General features: G+C 49.6%; 1 protein-coding gene across 2 annotated transcripts in view; it reads left to right on the forward strand.

Moving 5' to 3' along the window:
- CACNA1H (calcium voltage-gated channel subunit alpha1 H) overlaps positions 1–22,197 on the forward strand; it is a 153,225-nt gene that overhangs the window by 90,907 nt on the left and 40,121 nt on the right. For both annotated transcript variants that reach the window (XM_071443802.1, XM_071443804.1), the window contains exons 11-16: positions 11,158–11,309; positions 12,476–12,661; positions 13,698–13,815; positions 15,246–15,401; positions 18,221–18,311; positions 19,663–19,871. In XM_071443802.1, coding sequence (XP_071299903.1) covers positions 11,158–11,309; positions 12,476–12,661; positions 13,698–13,815; positions 15,246–15,401; positions 18,221–18,311; positions 19,663–19,871 — 912 coding nt within the window. The remainder of the gene's footprint in view (positions 1–11,157; positions 11,310–12,475; positions 12,662–13,697; positions 13,816–15,245; positions 15,402–18,220; positions 18,312–19,662; positions 19,872–22,197) is intronic.

Consider the following 22,197-nt stretch of genomic DNA (forward strand, 5'->3'; position numbering starts at 1 on the left):
ATTCCTCCCTGACCTCTGCTGTCCTTGGAATTCCTCCCTGACCTCTGCTGTCCTTCTCTTTTCCTTGGAATTCCTCCCTGGCCTCTGGAGTCCTTCCCTGCCTCAGCAGAACAAGCTCCTCTCATCTCAGGGAGCAGGAAGGGTGCCAGTGCTTGTTGTTTTTTAATATTTTATTTTATTTTATTTTATTTTATTTTATTTTATTTTTGGGGGGTTTTTAATTTTTATTTTATTTTATTTTATTTTTGTTTTTTTTTAAATTTTATTTTATTTTATTTATTTTATTTTTGGGGGGTTTTTTTGATTTTTATTTTATTTTATTTTTGGGGTTTTTTTAATATTTATTTTACTTTATTTTATTTTTGGGAGTTTTTAATTTTTATTTTATTTTATTTTATTTTTGGTTTTTTTAAATTTTTATTTTATTTTATTTTTGGGTTTATTTTATTTTATTTTATTTTATTTTATTTTATTTTTGGGGTTTTTTTTAAATCTTTATTTTATTTATATTTTATGTTGTTATTTTTTAAAGTTTATTTTTAAATTCCTCAGGCACAAGTGGTCTGCAGCTTCTCCTGAGGACCAGGGAGAGCTCTGCTCCCTGCTGGAGCTGTGCCAGGGGAGGTTTAGGTTGGATTTTAGGCAAAAGTTCTTCCCTGGAGAGTGCTGGGCGCTGGAACAGCTCCCCAGGGAATGGCACAGCCCCAGGGCGTGGGGACAGCGCTGCCAGGGATGCACAGGGTGGGGTTTTTGCAGGGCAGGAGCTGGGCTCTGCTCCCTGCGTGTCCCTCCCAGCTCAGGGCATTCCACAATTCCAGAATTCCCGAGGTAAAATGGAGCAGGAGCCTCAGGAGAGCCCCTGGTTCCCAGTGCCAGCTGCACGTGCTGGAGGCTGCTGGCAAACACAGCCCCTGCTTTTGTAGCTTTTTGTCCTTCTGCTTTCCCTTTCTGATCCTGGAGGATGGGCTTTAATTGCTGCTTTAGTCTGGTGCTGGTGGCTGAAAGGAGAGATCAATAATTCACGGGGAGATCCAAGGTTCCCATCTGCCTGCCTTGGCTGAGGGCTGCAGCACCCTGGGCTCTCACAGCTTTGTGCTTTCCCAGACAAAAAGGAGCTCAGGATGATTGCTGGGGTTGTGTTGGGTTTGCTGGAGGGGAGGAAATGTGGATTTCCCCTGGGTTTGTTCTCCTGGCTCTGTGTTTGATGTGAGCAGGGAGGAGCTGCTGCCTGGGTTCCAGATGCGGGTTTGCAGATGATCATTTCTGTGATGTTAAACCTTGGGATCTTCAGCAGTTTGGGAGCATTTTCTCTCTTTGGGAAGCTGTATCAAACCTGGGACAGTCCAGTTTTGGGAGATAAAAGGGCTGGAGGTTTCTCCAGCTGTGCTGTCCCCATTGGATGTCCATGAACTTCATCAGCCTGTGGAAAAGGTGACTTACCCAGCCTAGGAATGACCTGGATCCTGAGATCCCAAGGGATCTTTTTGATCCAGTGCCACAAAAATCATAATAAATAGAGCTGAACTCAGCTGGTCCATGCCCAGGCTCTGAGGCAGGATCAAGTGTTGCCATGTCAGGGTGCTCAGAGGTTTCCTGGCATTGAGAGGGTGAACAGCCCTGGTTAATTGGGATCAGCTGGAATTGGGATTGTTCAGCCTGGAGAAGGATCTGGGGTCAGTGAACTGTGGCTTTTCAGTGTCTGAAGGGAATCTGCAAGAAAGGTGGAGAGAGATCTTTCATAAGGGCCAGGAGTGCCAGGACAGAGGGAATGGCTTCAAACTGACAAGAGGGCAGGGACAGATGGAATATTGGGAAGGGATTCCTGAATTCCTCCCTGTGAGGTGGGAAGCTGTGTGAATTCCCAGAGAAGCTGTGGATCCCTGGAAGCGTCCAAGGCCAGGTTGGACAGGGCTTGGAGCACCCTGGGACAGTGGGAGGTGTCCCTGCCCATGGCAGGGGGTGGCACTGGGTGGGCTTTGAGGTCCCTTCAACCCAAACCATTCTGGGGTTCAGTTCCTCAAAGGAAAACCCACGAAGAACTCCCTGTGCCCAAACGAGACACACCCCCAGCGTTTCTCCTGCTGTCCTCCAACATTTCCATTTCCTCCTCCTATTCCAAGACCCTTGGACCTTTTAAAACCTCTCCCAACCTTCTCCCATCTCCTCACATCCCGCTTGGGCGCTCAGAGGTCGGGTCCAGCGGCTGGCTCGTGCTTTTTTCAAGAATTACCCTCTCCTTGAACTCATTTCCCCCTCCAGCCTCTCCAGCTCCTCTCCTGGGCTGCACAGATGACTAAGCCAAGGTTTTTTGGTTTTTTTTTTGAAACACAGACTAAACACATGCCCACCTTCCTCCCCAGCACAGCCCCTGCTGAGCTCCCCCGATGCATTTCATCTCCCGATGCCCGCGGATCACCAAAGTGCATTTTTCAAAGGGACTCTCCATAAAGCTCTATTAGCAGTGGATGAGTAATGGCTTGACAAACCAGATTTAAGTGGCCCCTTCTGAATCATCTTGGCAGTAATAGGGGGAGTGTGTCCATTTTTTGATTAAATATTTCCAGTGCCATTAACTCGGCCGAAGTAAACAACTTCTATTGGGTTTGCCTGCTAATGACAACCCAAAGGTCTTTGATCCCGGGGTTGCAGAGAGCCAGGAGCTGGATAAAGATCATGGAATCGTTGCTAAAGTGTCATCAAAGAGTTGGGAAATGGTTCTTTACTCTCTCTCTGTGCGTGTCCTGCCACCTTCAGTGCATGTGGTGCCGCCTGTGATGCTCTTGGGCAGCTGTGGGGAGTGGCTGGAGGATTTTCCCAAGAAAAATCCATAATTAACCTTCATTTCTTGTGCAGATTCCTTCAGGCTGGGTCTCTGTTGCTCCTTTTTTGCCTGCAAGGGGCTGGGGCATATTCCATGGGTTTTGTGTGTATCCCAGTCTTAAATATTCCAGCTCTTCATATCCCAGGACTCAGCTCACACCTAAAAGGAAAAGGTAGACCCTCGTTCTCCTTTTGAATTAATGAGATTTGAGATCTCTTCAGCCTAAATATAAAGCTATATTTATTAATATATGTTTTAAAGGACCGTAAATCAGTAGGAATGATGCATTATATTTTAAAAATTAATTCTTTGTGGTTAACCAGCCAAACAAGGCTGATTTCAGGCATTGTGCTGATGATTTTGGGGGCCATTAATTATTGACTTCAGCACAGAGCGTGGTCAAGAACAGCTTTGCAGTGGGCAGGAGCCGTGTGGACAGAATTCCTTGTGTGAATGTAATTTTTTTATGGTGAGGGAGAAGCCAAATTTCTTGGATGAGAGTCAGGCCAGGCCCTGCTCTGAGCTGTCCTGGCCAGCAGATCCACTGGTGCTGCTCAGCATATGGATGGGAATGATTCAGGCTGGATGAATTCCCTGGATTTTGGCCAGAGGCTTTTAAAGGAGCCAAGGCCATGCAGGGTGGGATGGCAGCAGGCAGAAACCTGCTCCTGTTTCCAGGGACAAGGCTCCAGTGACAGGCTCTGGGAGGTTGGGAAGAGGCCAGAGCATCTCCTGGGGTGCTCCTGAGGGTGATCCCCCTGCACTCAGCCCAGGAGACATTCCCTGGCCTCAGCACAGCCACATTCCCATTTTCCCTCTTTTTCCTGACAGTGGCACCAGTGTGCACAGTCCAGTTCTCCCAGCTGCTCCCGGGGCTTTGCTGGAGCCATTCCCTGCTTATTTGGAGAGCTGGCTCCTTCCTGCTGGGACTTCTCATTTAATAACTGAACCTGAGCACTGCTGGCCTGCTTTGGGGCATTGTTTTACAGGGTTTGGGTGGGTTTTTCTCATTTTAAGGCTTATTTTTGAGCCATCTGTCACTCCAAGTGATCCTCCACCCAGACACAACCCAGCTGATTGCCCTGCTTTCCCAAACTGTTCTGCTGATAACATTTCAGATTGCCCTGGTCCCGTCCTCCAGAGGCTGGAGCAGGCAGCACTTGATCTAATCCTGCTTGGCATTTATGTCACTGGAAATGAAATTGCATTTTGCTGAATGAAACTGAGAAATGGGAAAGTAATACTGCAAATATGTTCTGCCACGTGGGATCTCCTGCCAGGGAAGCTTCTGAGGGAAGTTGATTATCCCAGAGAACAAACTCTGCTCTTCTTGCAGGACAGGGAAATGTGGCACCCAGGGGTTCTTCTGGAGAGAAAACACTCCCAGCCTGGAGACAGAGAGCCCTGGGATGGGCTGGGTTGGGAAAAACCTTAAAGCTCATCCAGTGCTACCCCCAGGGTCACCTTCCAGCACCCCAGAGGCTCCAAGCCCTGTCCAGCCTGGCCTTGGACACTCCCAGCTTCCCTGGGGTTCTGTGCCAGGGCCTCATGGGGAACAATTCCTTCCCAATATCCAAACCTGAACTTCAGGGACTGGCACAAAAATCTTGGGGGGTGCCTGAATTTGGAACCTGGTCACTGAACCCCGCTGGGTTTGGGGTTTGGTGCTTCCTCCACCCCACAATGTCCCTTTGGCAGCCCCAGGAAGGAGCAGAGTTTTGCATCTGGGAATGGAATCGTCAAGCATGGAGCAGAGAGTTAAAAGGAACTCTGCAGAGCATTAGGAGATCAAGCAGGTCAATTGAGAGGAGGAAAAATTACCATCAGTTATCTTCAATTAAATTGTTATCGCTCCACATGAAGGATCCCATTTAGAGGGAGGCATAAAACCTGAGAGTGGAGGTGACTGAGGGAATGAATTCCCCATTTTTCATTCCAAACCCAGAGAGGGAACATCCATCAGCAGGCACAAGGAGGAGATCTCTTTTTCCTTCTGTTTCCAGCCCACTTTGAAGCAGAGCCCATTTGGAAATCTCTCAGTGACACTTTTTTTTTTTTTTCAGTGGAAAGCACAAACTCCTTAAAGCCACAACTTTTAGGAGAGGCTTTAATCACAGAGAACCCCTTCTTGAGTAGGACTTGTGCTTCTGAGAGGTTGTGGTTGTGTCTGGCTGTTAAATTTAGGGCAGTGGCACCCCAAAATAGCAAAATATCTCAGTTTCCAGGGCTGGGATATCCTGGTTCAAGTCCCTGATCCCTTTCCAAGGTCAGAGAGCAGAAATAACTTTGAACTGTGCTCATGGAGCCTGGGAAAACATCACCCAAAACCCCTTTTATTTTTTTTTAGGAAATTTTATCACATATAGGAAGGCAATTCCTGTGGTCTAGATGGACTAAACCAGTTTGAAGCTGATTTTCAGACATGAAGAGTCCAATCTTGTAGTAAATAAACTTAATCCAAATGGTTTACACAGGAGATAGTTTCAGATGCAGGAGTTGAAAAGCCCACTTGTGTTATTGCTGGGGTTTTTTTGGGTTTGATTTTTTAAAGGCAGGGAAAGCAGAGGAGGAAGCAGCCAGGTCTGCAATTGCTCGGGGGGTTCTGCTTGTTTGCTTTGCTGGGTTGTTTACTTACCTCAGAAATATCAGAATTGCTCAGTTTGATCTTTGACAAGCGAAGAAGGAGAGAAAAATAAAGGTCAGAACGGAACCTTCATCTTCCCTGGGGTGTCACTTACATCCCCTGACAGCTCTGCTTCCTCTGCCTCCTGAAACTCCCTGGAAAAGGAGCTTTTTGCCCAGGCTGCTCCAGAGGCAGGGGAATGACACAGCTGGAAATGAAACCCAGCAGAGTGAGGAGAGCAGGGCAGCCTCTCCCCGCTGCGTGTAACCGAGCACTGGGAGATGCCACACATCCCTCCTCCCCTCCTTCTTCTCCTGGGAATGCTCAGATTCCTCCCTGGGAAGGGTGGGGAAGCCTGGCACAGGTTCCCAGAGAAGCTGTGGATCCCTGGAGGTGCCTTGGGATGGTGGGAAGTGCCCCTAGGTGGGACTGGATGCTCCTTAAAGCCCCTGGGCTCCTTCTCCTCTCTCTGCATTCTCTGTGGGTTTTGATTCCCTGACACGGGGCTGCAGACAGGTGAACTCTGTGGCAGTGGAAAACCTGGTAATTGGAGAATTATAATTGCCCAAAAATGAGGCGATGGGAGGAAACAGGAGTGCCCCGGAGCCAGGCAGGGATTGACAGATCATTATTGTGCCTGGTCAGAGCCTCTGTGGGCTGAATGCAACATCTAAAGCAGAAAAGCCAACATAAACAAGTGCTGCAAGTCCCATTGACAGCTTTAGGCTCGGGACTAGGAGAAAAAACAACCCAAGTGCAAAGGATGTTTATGAGACTCAATGTTCTGGGTTTGTTTACTGCTCCTCGGGGCTCTGCCACTCTCAGGTCTCCCAGCTCAGGAAAAGTTGAGCTGCTTTGGAGGGGGATTTCTGAAGGAAAACAACATTTTTAACTCTGGAAACTTCCCTGGTCATTCTGCAAGGAGGAGGTGGTGTGGAAGAGACCTTTCCTGCTCTGTGAGGGATGCAGGTGTGATTATTTCTGAGTTTCAGAGCAGAAAGGTGTTCAGTTGTCCTGCTGAGACCGAGCCTAAATTATGTAAAATAGCAGCTGGTGGATGCAGCAATCAAAGGAGATGAGGGAGAAGGTGGGCGAGAGGAAAAAGAGGCACAAAGAGATCCCAGTCCTTGGAGGACTGCAGGAATTCAGGTGCACAAAGAGAATCCGAGGCTGCAAATTCCACCCTTCATTGTCTGCTTGGAGGAGCCATCGATGGGTTTCTCTTTTATTGCATTCCGTGGTTCCAGGAAGGCTCTGGGGTCCTTGCTATAACCACAAGTGGCAGATTCTCAGCTCCCGAGGTTTTCAGACCTAAACTATTTAGGAAAGGATTTTTTTTTTTTTTTTGGTCTGTTTATCTGAACTTGGAATGAACTGTTTGAGGTTTGTCCCTAATAAAAGCATAGTTTGGAATCGCTGGAATATTCTGCAGCATAAAAATGGCCTTGAAAACGGGCAGAGAGGGGATGTGTTTTGCCTGCAGTCAGAGCTTGCTCTTATTTAAACTCAAGGATGCTGAAATCTCCCAAACTGATCCCACACAGTTCCTGCCCTTCCCTTGAATAGTGGGAAATTTAACCCTGCAGCCCAAGGATGATTTAAATCTGAAATTGTGAAGCTTAGACTGAAATCTGAACATTTTTGAGTGTTCTCTGGGATCTGCCAATGGGACTTGGGTTTAACCATTCTGTGCTGGTTTTTGGTGGCAGTTTCCAGCACGGCCATTCCCATTCCAGCCTCCACATCCAGCCTGGGGGATCCTCAGGCCAGCATTGCCAATCTTCTCCCACATTCTGGGGATTCCTGAGCATTCTGGATCCTCCTGCCGTTCCACGGGGTGACCTTTTGGCCCTGGAATCCTGGACTGATGCAAAGGTCAATAATTGCAGCAGCAGAAGGTGTGGAGATCCCCAAAGCTGCTGGGAGGTCGTGCTCACCCTCTTTGTGTTTGGAAAAGGAATTTTTTCCTGGTGCAGCTTGGAGCCCAATGGTGGGCAGGTATTTTCCCTGCCAGAATCGTTGAGGCTTCGAAAAAAATTGGCAAAAAGCAAAAACCTCCACCTTACACCAACTCTCCTGGAAGTGCCTCATTTTGCTGCCAAGCTTTGTTACACATCCCAACCCGAGCTGCATCTCATGACAGAACCACTGCTGGAGCCAAAAGCCTGAAGTTTCCAGCTCTGAGCAGGTCAAAACGAGACATTGCAGCAATTTGAAAGTGTTGTTGCAATTTCGTTTTCTCCCAGCCAGAAAGTTGGACGAAAATAATCCTCGCCATGAAAAGCTTTGGTTTCAGCAAATCAACGATTTGTTTCACCCGGAGAAAAAGACTCCTGGAAAAATTCCTGCTCTGGGACTGCCTTTAATTCGGACAAAATCAACAGTGGCTCCTAGTGGCTGACTGCAGGGGAATGGCCAAATCCATCTTGAGTGTCCCTTCCTTGACCCTCCTCGTGGATCTGTGCTCGTCAGCGAGCGGGAAATTTGCGCTGCGAGCAATAAACCATTTCAGAAGGCATAAAAATATCCCCGTTTCCCCGGCTCCCGTTGGTGTCAGGGGAAGATAATTACACTGGAAGGCTGGAGCAGTGGATGTTTGGCTCATCTGCTCCTCAGCATCCTCTCCAACAATCCCCAAGCTCCCGGCGGAGCTTGGCCGCCGTTCAGGGCCATCCGTCCTTGTCGGTGCCCGGCGGGTCCTGCCCGGCGTCCCGGCAGGATCCCGCTCCAACATCCCCGCTCACAGCTGGCCCTGTCATCACATTAGTGCTGCCTGCCTCCAAATACCATCCCAAAAGGATAATGGAGATCCCTGAGGTGAGATTTTGCAGTGTCAGCCGTCTGTCAACCTTTCCCAGGCGTCCTGCCGCGCTCCAATCTGCTGGATCAGCTCCTGGGCACAGCTGCTGACGTTCCAGGCCACCTCCTTGTCCTCTCCTGTCCCCGTCCCTCGTGGCCTCTCTCCCCTCCCTGACAGATCGCTGCAGATTTTCTCCCACACTTCAATAGGAAGCAAAAGTCACAGGCGCTGGAGACAAAGCAAAAAGGGCACGAATTGTCAAAGGGAATTGGGAAACGAATTCAGGATTGGCTCAGTGCTCCACAGGAGGATCTTGGGTTTGCCTAAGGAAACTTGGGATTTTAGAGAGTAACAATGTACAAATTCCTTTTATTTGCCTTATGGTGTTTAGGTTTTTCAGCTTTTCAGACTCTGACTTTTTTGGTGATGACTCTGAGATGCACTTGATGATCTTTGAGGTCTTTTCCAACCTTAGCCATTCTGTGCTTCTATATCCACATCATTCCAGGATTGGGGATGTCGAAGTGACCACCAGAAAGCCCAGTTTGCATAATAAATTTGTAACTCTTAGCAGCAAGGGGAATTTGGAGAACCCCACGCTAGGTTTGCCTTCAGTGTATGAGGCTGCTGCTCCACGGGAGAGGATGAGGTTCTGGGAATGGCAGTGGGCAGGTTTTCCATGTTTCCCAGGAAAAAAAGTGCTGGGGAACAGCGGGGAAAACAGAACCCCAGCAAGCTGCAGATTCCTGTCAGGAATGGTGGTGGCTTCTTCTCCCAGATAATCAGCAACAGGATGAGAGGAAATGGCCTCAAGCTGTGCCTGGGGAGGCTCAGGTTGGACATCAGGAGGAATTTCCCCATGGAACAGGGTGGTCAGGCACTGGAGGTCTGGAGTGCCCATCCCTGGAGGTGTCCCAGGAACTCCTGGAGGTGGCACTGAGTGCTCTGGGCTGGGGACAAGGTGGGCATCAGGCACAGCCTGGACTGGATGCTCCTGGAGGTCTCTTCCCACCTCAGAGATGCTGGGATTCTGTGTGATTCCTTGCTGACAATTGTCATTCATTTCCCAGCCTCAGCCTGCCACCCACACCCTGTTCCAGGAGCTGTGCCTGCAGGGACACCAGACTTTAATGAGTTCTTTTGCTCCTTGTCGAGAATTCCCTCTCCAGCCCTGCCTGGGGGGACCCTGACCATGCCAGGTCCTGACAGGGAGCTGGGGACGGTGCCAGCACCGTGTCCTGTCCCTGCTGGGCCTGGAGCAGGACAGCCTGGGAGCCTGCAGGGCTATTTTGGGATCAGTCTCTGTGGAGAGCTGGTCAAATTCCATCCCAGAGCAGCCCTGAGCCTCTGATGAGTTGTTTTTGGTTTGTTTTTTTTCCCCTCTCCCCAGGTGTGGTGCTTTCAGTTGGAAACTGGGTGGAAATACTGATTTTGTGTAGTGGCTTTGGTTTGCTAGTTTTCGATTTTTAAAATTTTTGTTTAATTTTTAATTTTTTTATTCCAAGCCATGACAACCAGGTAGTTTTGGCATTGTGAGGGAAAGGAATAGGATGGATGAGCTCTGCCTGATGTGAGGGAATCGGGCCCTGCAAATTTCCCACTCCTTCCCCGGTATCCCATGGCAATCCGAGTTTATGGATTAGAACCTGGAGCTCTGAGTGCTCTTCCCCTGGATAAATGGTTGAGCAGCAGACAGACGATTGCAGGGAGTAATTTAGCGGTGAATGATGGCTCATTAGCAGCCCACGGGCTGGAGGGGATGTGTGGGCTCTTCCCAAATCCCAGTTAACTCTTTCACCCTCTCCTTCCCTGCCAAGGCTTGGATTTGCTGAGTGTGGATGTGTTACAGAGCCTCAAGTAGTGCAACAACATCCCCCCAAACCAGCCGATTTTTACCCCCCTAACGAGGGATGGGGAATAAAGGAAATTATTATCAGTCCAGGAGATGAGTCAGATATGAAAATCACACTTTTTCCCAGACAATGTTATTACTCTGAGGAAAAGGAAATGAAAAAGACTCATTTTGTCTCACAAAGGAGCAGGCCTGGAACTAGAAATGCTCATTGCAGAGCCAGGTGCTGTTGGAAGGAGCAGCTCCAGGGAGGGAGCAGATCATTCCCACCTTTTCCCATTTTTTTGGGAGCCTGGGTGCTGGGCAGGCTTTGCTGCACTTCCCAGGAAAGGAATGGAATGTCTGGAAGCCCGAGGGAATGTGGTGCTGGGATGGAAGAGGGGCATGGAAAAATCTTGGGTTTCAGCTCCATGAAAATCTTGTACACCCAGAGAAACTCAGAGATCCTGAACGCAGTCCTGGCACTCAGGGCCATGCTGCTGGCACTTAAAATCTGCTGGTTTTAGGAAACACCATTTTGGGGTTTTGGGGGCAATTCCCAAACGGAGATAAGTACCTCAAAAACATAAAACTATTGATCCCACTGACTTTAAGTGTATTTTTTTTTCCCTAATGCTCTTAGGAGATGTCTGGAAGAAAAATGCTTTGTTTTAATGAATAGAGCTGTGGTATCCCTGTATCACATATAGGAATATCCTATATTCCTATATAGCAGTGCTCATAAAGTTCTGCTGGAGTCAGTGCAGTAAAAGCAGAGTGATCCATGTGAATCCAGGCAGATTCCAGCCTGGATAATTCTATCTTGGAACAGTGAACAAACCCTCTGCTTTGCTTAGCTTGAATTATTTTGGGTTGGGCACAATTGTTCTCCAGCTGCTCCAGAGCTGGGCTGGGATCCTGTGATCCCAGTGAAGCTCACAGGGAACTCCAGGAGGTTCATCTGCTGTTCCCTCAGGCATTTCTCTTTCCTCCATGGCTTTCCAGCAGGAGCACAGCCCCAGCAGGAGGGACATTCCAGCCTTTCCCCGTTTTCTCTGACCACTTTGCTTTTCTGCCCGCAGCCAGACGAGCTGACCAACGCCCTGGAGATCAGCAACATCGTCTTCACCAGCATGTTTGCCCTGGAGATGCTCCTGAAGCTCCTGGCCTTTGGCATCTTTGGCTACATCAAGAACCCCTACAACATCTTCGATGGGATCATCGTGGTCATCAGGTGCTTCCCCCACTGTGGTTTTTCTCCTGAGGGCTGGGGATCAGGGATGGCAAGGGAAGTTCAGGTTGGGTGTTAGGAAAAGGTTTTTTACTGAAAGAGTGGTTGGGCACTGGAGCTGTCTGTGCAGGGAGGTGGTGGGGTCACCATCCCTGGGTGTGTTTAAAGAAGGATTGGATGTGGCTCTCAGTGCCAGGGTTTGGTTGGTGAGGAGGTGTTTTAGGGCTGGGTTGGACTTGATGGTCTTCAGAGTCTCCTCCAACCTGGTGATTCTGTGATTCCATGTGTTAATCCAGGGTTGGGGTGTGCTTTAATTGTCCTGGACTTTTGGATTCCTGTCCTTAGGAGGGCTGTCCAAAGTAAATCAACCTGGCAAATGGAGAGGAAAATCTATTTATGCCACACATCTGGCACTGGGGTGGATTTTCCACTCAAGTGCAGCGTGGCTGGTCCTGGGAAAGGGGTCCTGGGAGTGTCCATGCCCCAGCAGTGCCCTCCCTCTCCCAAATGACCCCAGCTGGGCTGGAATTGGGCAAGCAGGAGGGGAAGGGAGGCCCCTGCTCTTCTGTGCTCCCCAGGGGACACTGTCCCAGTCACACCCCAGTGCTGGGATCCTTTCTGATCACCCCTCAATCAGTAATTTGGGGCAAAGAATTCCAGGGACACGGACACGTAAACCAGGAGAGTGCCCTTGGCACATCCCTTTGATCCAGACAAGGTTCAAGGTCCTGATCAAACCAACCCCCCCAAAAATCCCTCTGGATATTCTAAAGGGAGATAAAGACCTCAAAACTATTGATCCTGCTGACTTGAAGTGCTTTTTTGTTTTCCTAATTCTCTTAAGAGATGCTGGATTTTGTTTTAATGAATAGAGCTGTGCTGATACTCCTCTATCGTAGGAATGGATATTCCTGGGATAAAATTGTGATCCACATTATTATAGTGGTGCAGACACAGAGAACCTCAGGAAAAAAAGGGAATTAAGGAGGGAATTGACCCCCAAACCAGCTGTAAAGCAGATGAGCCGTGCCACCAGAGGCGCGACAGCACCTGGGGAGCGAAGCTGCTTCCAGGAGCAGGAAAGGAGCGGGAGAAGGGGAGATTCCTGGGGGGATCAGCTGCCAGGGAGCAGAGCTGCTGGTGCTAGCAGTGTCCCCGTGTCCCTGCAGTGTCTGGGAGATCATTGGGCAGTCGGACGGGGGCCTGTCCGTGCTCAGGACGTTCCGGCTGCTCCGCGTGCTGAAGCTGGTGCGCTTCATGCCCGCCCTGCGCCGCCAGCTCGTGGTGCTCATGAAGACCATGGACAACGTGGCCACCTTCTGCATGCTGCTCATGCTCTTCATCTTCATCTTCAGGTATTTCTTGGTATTTCAGGTGATTCAGCTCTTCCTCAAGGCGTTGTTCTGCTTCAAGGATGGGAGGGTGGGGATGGGGCATACGCTGCCGGTGCAGGGCGATGCCTTGGGAAGGCTGGGCTAGAACAGAGGCTGGAGGAATTAAAGAATAGAACAGAGGCTGGACATAGTTAAAGAATAAAGTAGGGATTTATTAAAAGGCCTCAGTGGATAGACCTTGGGCCTGGCCAGGGCTACACCCAAGATGAACCCAAAATAGTCACAAAAATGGACACACAGTCACAGGGTCTCTCACTTTTGTAAGTTCTGCTCCATTTGCATATTGAAGTTCATTGTCCAATTACAGCTTTAGGTTATGCAGTCCCATCCCACTTGTTCCTCTCTCTTCAGCCCACGTTGTTTGTGCTCTTGAGGCTGAGATTTGGATCATTTGTCCTTGGTCCCCAGCTGGAGCAGGAATTGTTTTTTGTCTCCCTGCTCTCTGCAGAGAGTTCAGCATCCCCTAATATGAAGCTCAGACCCACACACTAAAGCAGCACAGAATTTGAAAAATAGAAAAGCCAAAACCTGAGGCATCAGGGGGAGTGCTCACAGTGGGATATTTACCCCTTTCTGGCCCATTTTTCATGGAATGCATTATTCCAGAGGTGAATGAAGGATGCAAATGGGCAATCACTGCCCCTCAGAGGCTCCTGAGCTGTGTCACTGACTGGACCATCCCAGTGTTACATTTGGGATGGAAGTCATGCAGATTCCAAGATTTCTGTCTGTTTGACCCTCTTATGCCCCTCAGAATCCTTTGCTTGGAAACCAGGGAGCTGGCAGCATGGTTTGTCATTTTTCCAGGCAAAGGACAATCCTGGATTTTCCTTCAGTGCAGACAACTGGAATGAAATGTGAGGCAGGAGAACCAAATTGCAGAGTCAAAAAAAACAAAACCCTGGGAGTGGAAAAGTGTCCATAAAACCCCTGCAATCCTCCCTGCAACCACATTTCACCCAGCTGTTTCTTCCATCTGCCTCTTTCCCCACTGCAGCATCCTTGGCATGCATCTTTTTGGGTGCAAGTTCAGCCTGAAAACCGACACAGGAGACACAGTTCCAGACAGGAAGAATTTTGATTCCTTGCTTTGGGCCATTGTGACCGTGTTCCAGGTAAGCTCTGTGTCCTCAGGGATGTTTTAAGGGGGAACACGAGGAGTTTTTATTCCACAAAACTATTCCAGGAGGTGTCAAATTTGGAGTGAAGAGTTATTAGGGCAGAGATGGGTTTAAAAGCCCTGATGGAGAAGAAATCTACTCAAAGTCAGCACTGCCCATATCTCTTGTCAGTAAAACGAGAGCATCCATTCTTATTTTCCTTTCTGCTGCCCATCCTGCTCCTACTCTGCAGATCTTTGTCTCCTTCACTGCCTTTTGCAAACAGTTCTGTGTAAGTGGGGCTGACAAATCCCCTCCCAAATCAGAGCTGGAGGTGCTGGGGAAGCCTTGATATAAGAAGTTGTGTTTCCTCTGCAGCCTGGTTTGTGCCTGAAATGCCTGGCAGGTTCCACAACAGAGGAATCATGGTTAAGGCTGTTTCAAGGATATTTTAAATATAAAAATTAGATTTTCGTGTTTCACAGCTCAGGCTTTAGAATCTGAGCGCAACAAGTGTAAATGAAGTTTCTAAAAGCAGAGTAGCATCACTCAAGGTGGAAACCAGGCCAGAGCCTTCCCTGTGGATATAAATTCTCACAAAGGAACAAGGACAAATCAGCCCCAGCCTCAGAGCTTCCCATTTTTCCCTTCCCAACACATGAATTGCTGCATTTCTCCTCCCAATCCCTTGGGAAATGCAGCTGGCACGGAGCACAAAGGCTCAGTCCTGTGTCCCAGGAAGGTTATTGAGCAGCATGACTCAGTGCAGCACTCCTGTCCCCAAAGCCACCTTGGTTCAGGGGGTTTGAGGCCGTTTTCATTGCAAGAATTAATGTGGAACATGAGCCTGTCATCCATTTTTCTAAGATTTTTGAAGCTGGAGAGTGAAAATCCCCGAGGAAGATCCCTCAGAGCAAAGCTTTGCAGTGATGGGGATTTTTTTTTCCCCCAATGTTTTTACCTGAAGGAAACAACTTCCCTGAGGTTCTGGAGCCACCCAATGTCATTTATCTCATTAAATATCCTGTCCCTTACCCTTTCCTTCAGCTCCAGCTGCCTTCTAAAGAGCAGCCTGAAAGGAGACAAGATCTGAGGCCTCAGGTCTGTTATCTTCTGATGGTTATCAAAGGAGGCAACACCTCCAGGAAATAATGGGATTAGGACAGTGGATCCTTCACCTGGGGATATCTCGGATCTAAAGTGTCCTCTGTGGGCAGGGCAGCTCCTGCAGGGAGGGCAGGCTTGGCCAGCAGAGGTGCAAAGATCTAAATAAAGGCAAATTTCTACAACGTGATCCGACATCACACGCAGAGAGCTGAACAAAGGCAATTCCTGCTGCCTCATCTCACGAGAGCTGCCAGTGGAAAGGTCAGGAGGAGAGGGGAAAATGGCAGAATTCCGGGCACAGAGGGGTGGAGGAGCTGAGGGTTCCCCTTTCCCTGCAGATCCTCACGCAGGAGGACTGGAACGTGGTGCTCTACAACGGGATGGCCTCCACCTCCTCCTGGGCCGCCCTCTACTTCGTGGCCCTGATGACCTTTGGCAATTATGTGCTCTTCAACCTCCTGGTGGCCATCCTGGTGGAAGGATTCCAGGCAGAGGTGAGACATCCAGGCTGAGGGAAGGGGAGAGAGCTGTGGGGATGATCCACGGCAGGGAAAACATCCACCCATGCAGGCAGCCCTGAATTTGAATTTAAGGGGCGCAGATGATCTGTGGTGGGCACCTGAAGCTCTTCTGGATCAATCTTTGGAGCCCTAAATTTAAATTTAATGGGTTCAGATGAGCTGTGCCAAGCACCTGAAGCTCTTCTGAACTAATCTTTGCAGCCCTAAATTTAAATGTAAGGGGTGCAGATGAGCTGGGCTGGGCAAAGCTCTTCTGAACTAATCTTTGCAGCCCTAAATTTGAGTTTAAGGGGTGCAGATGAGCTGGGCTGGGCACCTGAAGCTCTTCTGGATCAATCTTTGCAGTTAAAGCCAAACCGGATGTGGAATGGGAACTGGGGGACCAGACCTCTGATCTCCTACACAATCTGCTGTGTGATTTAGAAGAAATAATTTAGCATTAATTTTACTCACCAAATCTCCCATATACCCCATGGTTTGTGTTTCTGTGTGGTGGGACTCAGGCTTTCAACACATTCAAAAGTTTTACTAAAATCCCAACAGATTAAATCAGCTGGCTCCCCTTGATAAGGGCTGGTTGCCTTGTCCTGAAGGGAGCTCAGGGTTCCAAGCAGGACTTTCCCCCCATGGGGCTGTGCTGTCCATGGCTCTGTCCTGTGATTCCACATGTTCCAGCCAGCTCCAGCCCTGAGGACCAGGCAGGATGAGCCCTGTCCTTTCCCTGGGACTCTGCCCCTTCTGGAATGTTTAAAACCAGGGGCACAGCTGCTCAAAACCCCTTCCCAGGTTCCTGACATTGAATTCTCAGATCTTTAGGGCGTTGCTTTGAGGTGGAAGGAAGTTTTCTCCTTTAGGGATCTTTGCAGGGAGCAGCTCCCGTTCCTCCCCTGCCCTCTGGGAGGTTGAACCTGGTGCTGATGTGAAGCCAGAGCTCTGTGAGTGCCTGATTGCTCCTCCAGACAAGCTGTGGTTTCCCTGCCCAGCCCTAATGGCTCCTTTCAGAGCTGTTACAGACCATGATTTAAATGTGTGCAAGCTCTGCTTTTCCCAGCCTGGATTATTCACCCCAAGGGCCAGCAACCACAGGCATGGCATTTGCAGGGCACATTTTGCTCTCCACTCCCATTTATTATCAATCCTGACATCAGGCCTGTGGGCTTGTCACTTGTCTCAGGGAGAGGCATTACACAAAACCCTTCTCAGCTGCCAGGGCTCCTCTCAAGCCTTGCACTGGGAAATTGTGGAATCCTGGAATGCTTTGGCTTGGAGGGGAATTTAAAGTTCTGGCTCCAGCCCCCTGCCACAGCTAGGGAACCTTCCACCAAACCAAATTCTCCCGGAGCTGGGTTTGCTTTTGTCATCCCTGGCTCTGCTGCTATGCTGGGAATTCTTGGTTTGACCTCTTTGACTTTGCCTCTGACAGGGGCTGTTCTGAGCAGTCACAGGAGGCACTGAGGGGAATTTCTCCTCCATTTGCTCAGGTGTTTCTTTTATTTATCTGGAGATGGACTCCTGGGACAGCTGAGAGCTGCTCTTGACTCAGAACCATCAGCAGGGCTTCAGCAAGGGCACTAAAATTGTCCTGTGAAGCACAGCACACGCTCTCAGCCTGATCCCAGCTGCTGATCTGCCTCTGGAGCAAGTTTGCCAGGAGTTTTCCTAGAGGAGAACAGACTTAAATGGCCACAAACCCATTTTTAGTACATTTGTGTTTAGTACAAGTAGCCAGACTTCAAACAGGGCCATAATTGCATATTTGTGTTTACACCGTTCCCATGTCATTTTGAAATCCCCCCCCAGAGCTGCTCTGGGAGAGCAGGCAAACCTCCCAAAATTGTGCAGATCTTTCATCCACTCTGCACTGGTGCTTCTGCTGTGAAACAAAGATGAATCAGGGAGCTCGAGCCCTTCAGTCATCCTGGCTGCAGCTCTTGGCAATAAATCCCAGCAAAGTGAAGTTCATTGCCACTTCAGCACCGTGCCTCTGGAAACTGGGGGGGTTTGTCCAGGCACCAGGCAAGGAACTGTGCTCCTCTCTCTGGGATCAGCCCTTTCATCCAGCCCTTTGCTGTCAGTTTGCACAGATCTCTGCAGTGCTGAGGAATCCCTGCTGGCATCCTGCTGGAATCCCTCCCTGAGCAAGGAGAACGTGAGGATGGCTCCTCTGTCCCAGGCTGATCATTTCTGGTGGCAGATCTGCCCAAAACCAGCGGGACTGCCAGGAGGAAAGGCAGGGTGAGGGTGGCTGCTCCCTGTCCTGAGCTGCTGCAGGGCTGCCAGGCAAGCTGCCCCCATGCCCTCTGCCTCAGGTTGCCAAGAGATTTCCCAAAACAATCCCAGCCAGCACAGAGAGAGCAAACCAGGCCTTCCAGATGTAAGTCAATTTGAAAGTGCTGTCAAACAGAGAATTAAAACCCTCCGACACCCTTTGACATCAAACCCTAAGTGCTTTCAGCAGGGATCACGGAGAGAGCAAACAAGGAGCCCCACCATGCCAGTTTTTTCAGTCATTCCTGCAATTTCAGCTGCTCTGGAATGTTTTCCCCTGGGATTTGCTGTTCCTGGAGCGGTGTAGGAAGCACAGAGACACGGCAGGGACATGGTGACAACCACAGCATGGTCCTTTCTGTCCAAATGAGTGAAAACAAAGGAGAGGGACTTGCCTGGGATCATTCCCGGGGTGGTCTCAGAGGGAATTTGGCATCAACCACCCACGGGGAGCAGAGATAGCTCAGAGCTGCTGAGGAATCCTAATGAATTGGGTCTGTTAATTACCCTCCTCCTCTCTGCAGGGAGATGCCAACAGGTCAGACACAGATGAGGACAAGACATCTGCCAACTTCGAGGACGAGTTTGAGAAGCTGAAAGACCTCAGAGCAACAGGTGGGGCTTTGTGTCTGCATTTTCCTGGGAATCTGGGAGCTACAGCTCTGCTTCCACAATGCAAGAATCCAGTTAATTTAGCAATTAATCTGACTGCAAAGTCACCAGAGCAGCTCTGCAAAGTGTAGGGGAGGCTAAATGAGCACTGATATTTCCTTTAGACAGATGTTTTTCTAATTTAAACGTTCCCCAAGAATTTTTAGCTGTGTCTCCTCCCTCCTCCTGCACCATTAGCACAGAGTGCTTTGCTGACAGCAATGTTCTCACCCCACTTCTCGGCAGCTTTTCCAATCAATCAAGTTCTCATCTGTTCCTTTTGGTTTCCCACACAAAATGCATTTGGGTGAGGTTTGATGGATGGAAAATGTTGCTGCTCATTTGTGTTCCAGGAGGGTCTGGCAGTCAATTTGAGGGGAGGCCCACAGTGCTCTGGTGTACCAAAAACATGGAATTGGAGGTGACAGCCTTCACTTTGCAGCCAGAGGGGTGACAAAAAGGGATCACACATTTTAACAGTGAATGATGGCAAACAGGAGCCTCTTCAGTTCCTGCTTCCTTTGATTCCCAGCTTGGGCTCTGTGAGGATCCCTCCAAACGCTTCTAAACCAGGATTTTTCTCAGCCAAGGAGATGCTGGTTGTGGGGAGCAAGTGGAATTCAGCTGAGGAAGGGGCAGAGTCACTTGTTGGGGAAGCAGAGGTCCCTTCCACGCCAAGCCATTCCATAATTCCACAATTCCTTTGGAGGACACTGAGTTCCCAAAGGCCCCTGAAGAGGTCATGGCGTTCACCTGATGCCTTTCAACACCTTGGGGGGATCTCACTGCCCACAGCTGCACCTGGCAGAGCTCCTGGAGGCCCCCAGGAGCAGTGTCCCCTCACGTGGTGTCCTCTGTTATTGTATTTGCAGGGTGCCCCGTGGCAGGAAGGAATGATGAATCTGACTCCATCTTCTCAGAAGGCTAATTTATTATTTTAAGATACTATATTATATTAAAGATATATTATAAATATAAAAATATTATATTAAACTGTACTAAAGAATACAGAAAGGATGCTTACAGCAGGTTAAAAAGATAATAATGAAAACTCGTTACTCTTTCCAGGGTCCCAACACAGCCTGACCCTGACTGCCCAATAAGTCAAAACAATTCACATGAAACCAATGAAACAATCACCTGTGGGTAAACAATCTCCCACCACATTCCAAAGCAGCAAAACACAGGAGAAGCAAATCAGATAATTCTTGTTTTCATTTCTCTCCGAGGCTTCTCAGCTTCCCAGCAGCCAAACCCTAGGCAAAGGGAATTTTCCAGAGAACATGAGTGTGCCACTTTGTCCCCTTCCCTGCAGAGATGAAGATGTACTCGCTGGCTGTCACCCCCAACGGGCACCTGGAGGGCAGGGGGGCCATGCCCCCGCCCATCATCCTGCGCACGGCCGCCACCCCCATGCCCACCCCAAAGTGCTCCCCACACCTGGACTCCCTGCACGCCCTCGGCGACTCGAGGAGAGGCAGCAACGCCTCGCTGGACCCCACGGCCTACGACCAGAAGTCCTTGGTAAGTCCTTGGTTCCTAGTCCTGGGTCCTAGTCCTTGGTAGGTTCTTGTGGCCCACAGGTGACACAGGGTGATGTGGGGTCTTGGTTTCCAGGTGGTGGTGGGATGTTCTGGGGTGGAAGGGACCCACAAGGATCGAGGGAACGGCCCTGACAGGGGTTGATCCCGTAAGTTTGGTGTTGTCGGCACCGGCTGAGCTCAGCTTAGGGTCATGTGGGATATTGGGGACAGGCGTTGCTGGAAAATGAAAAGGAGGGTGGTGGAGGGGGGAAATGAGTAGAAAGGCAGGGGGAGAACAGAGCTGGGGTGTGCAGTGCTGGGGCAGGGCAGGGCAGCAGAACAGCCAGGGACAGAGAGTCCATGGAAAGGGGAAACAGGGATGTACCAGGATCCAGGGTTTTCCTGCCTCCCTGGAAGCCCTTGCCAAACTATCTCACTGGAGAGCCATAACCTGAACGAGTCCAGCTACCCCTGACCCCTCAGAGGAGGAGCAGGAATCTTTTCCAGCCACACCAGCCATCTGGGATGTCTTGGAGAAGCTGTCAGGTGTTCTGTGAGGATGAGACCTGCAGCCTCCCTGGTGTTTTGGGGCTGTATCTTGAATTTACGCCATGTCAGGGGAACGAAGCATTTTCCCTTGAGCTCTGGTGACAGTCCCACAGCCCTGTTGGAGGGGAAATCAGGGGAACAAGGGATGAGGGGGTTTGGAATGAGGAGATGGGATGAGATGATCCTCAAGGTCCCTTCCAAGCTAATTCCACGATTCCTTTGGAAGGCACTGAGTCCCCACAGAGGTTGTGACATTCACCCGATGCCAGGATGCGGCTGAGCTGCTGCTCTGGCAGCCGTGCCTGCAGCAGGGGGGTGGGAGGGCAGCTCTGGGCACGCAGGGAGCAGAGGCAGCAGGCAGAGTGGATTTCTGCTGCTGTTTATCTGTCCCACTCCTCTGCTCCAGAGCTGCGAGATCATGTTCAAATCAAGGCAGCAGACCGTGAAGGCACCTCACGCCCAGGCACAGCCACCATCCCCCTTGCTAAGCTGCTTAGTCAACCTAATGCCTTTGAAAAGCAAACAGAGCTGACTGCTGTTTGCCTTGGGCTTTCATGGCATTGCAAGCTGCTGGACAGGGATGTTCATCCTTCCAATCCTTTCTCAGGCAGCACGGCAGTGCCACCAGCCAGAGGCAGGGGAAGCAGGCAGGGCTGCACTGAGGAGGAGGAGGAGGAGGAAGGCAGTTTGCCTTGGTTTGTGCTGGGGGGAAGCCATGGAAGGAAAAGGAGTTTTCCTCCTGGCTTTTCTGCACTGACCTTAAGCTCTCTCATCCTGGGAATTGCCTGTACCTGACCAAGAGTGCAGACAGGCACTGAAATTTGTGGAGGAGGAACATTCACTCCACTTCCTCAGACGGCAAATGGGAGGAAAGTAATGGAAATAGGGGCACAATTCCCACCAGGCACTTGGGTGACTCATGTTCCCTTTGGAAGGAAGGGAAGTTACAAGCTGAAACTACCAGAACACGAGCAAAGTTCAGCAAAATGCCACTTATTGACATCTTTGGGTTCATTTTTATGGGGAGTTGGTGCTGCCAGGGAGTCACCAGGACAGAGGGTTGGAAGCTGTGCTCCAGGTGCGGTCCAGGACCCCCTTCAGTGTGGCCCTGGCTGGGTGCTCCCATCTCAAGGCTGGAATCAGAGTGGTGCCCTGTTGGTTTTGCACCATGGCAGTGATATTTTAACAGAAGCTACTAACAGTTTCTTTTGTGTTTGACAAAAACCTTATCAGTAATTATCTTTGAGAATTAACAATCTGTTAAATACTGAGAAAGCTGTCACTCCTTTATGAACACACATGTAAAAAACGAATAGATGTTGGGAACTTCCCTCTTTTGCTTTGGAAGCAGGTAAACCCACCACATTAATCAGTACATTAACCAAGAAACCTCAAATCAACAACCTAAACCACTACACGGGAAGGGGAGGCCGTGACTTTCACCAATCTGGGCAAAACTCCCCAATCCTTTGGGGGCAAACAACCCCTCCCTCCCTCCCTGTAGGAATCTATCAAGTCAGAGGGTTTTGGGAGAGCTGCAAAAGGCAGGCCTCAGAGACAGCAGAACTGTGGTTAGAGCTAAGCAGTAGCCATGAGATTGGTCAGCAGAAAAATTCTGTCAGAAGTAGAAAAGCAAGGACAAATAGAACAATGGTCTGTGTATTAACGCTTGTCTGGAATAACTCCCTAAGCTCCAGAAAAGTTTATCTAGCGAGATACTGGGAAGTCTAAGCTTAATAATGGAGCTCTGTGCATTGTGTTTCAAGGCCTACAAGCAG

The sequence above is a fragment of the Agelaius tricolor genome, unplaced genomic scaffold (assembly GCF_023055355.1).
Source record: "Agelaius tricolor isolate 1412-34295 unplaced genomic scaffold, bAgeTri1.0.p SCAF_19, whole genome shotgun sequence".
NCBI lineage: Eukaryota > Metazoa > Chordata > Aves > Passeriformes > Icteridae > Agelaius > Agelaius tricolor.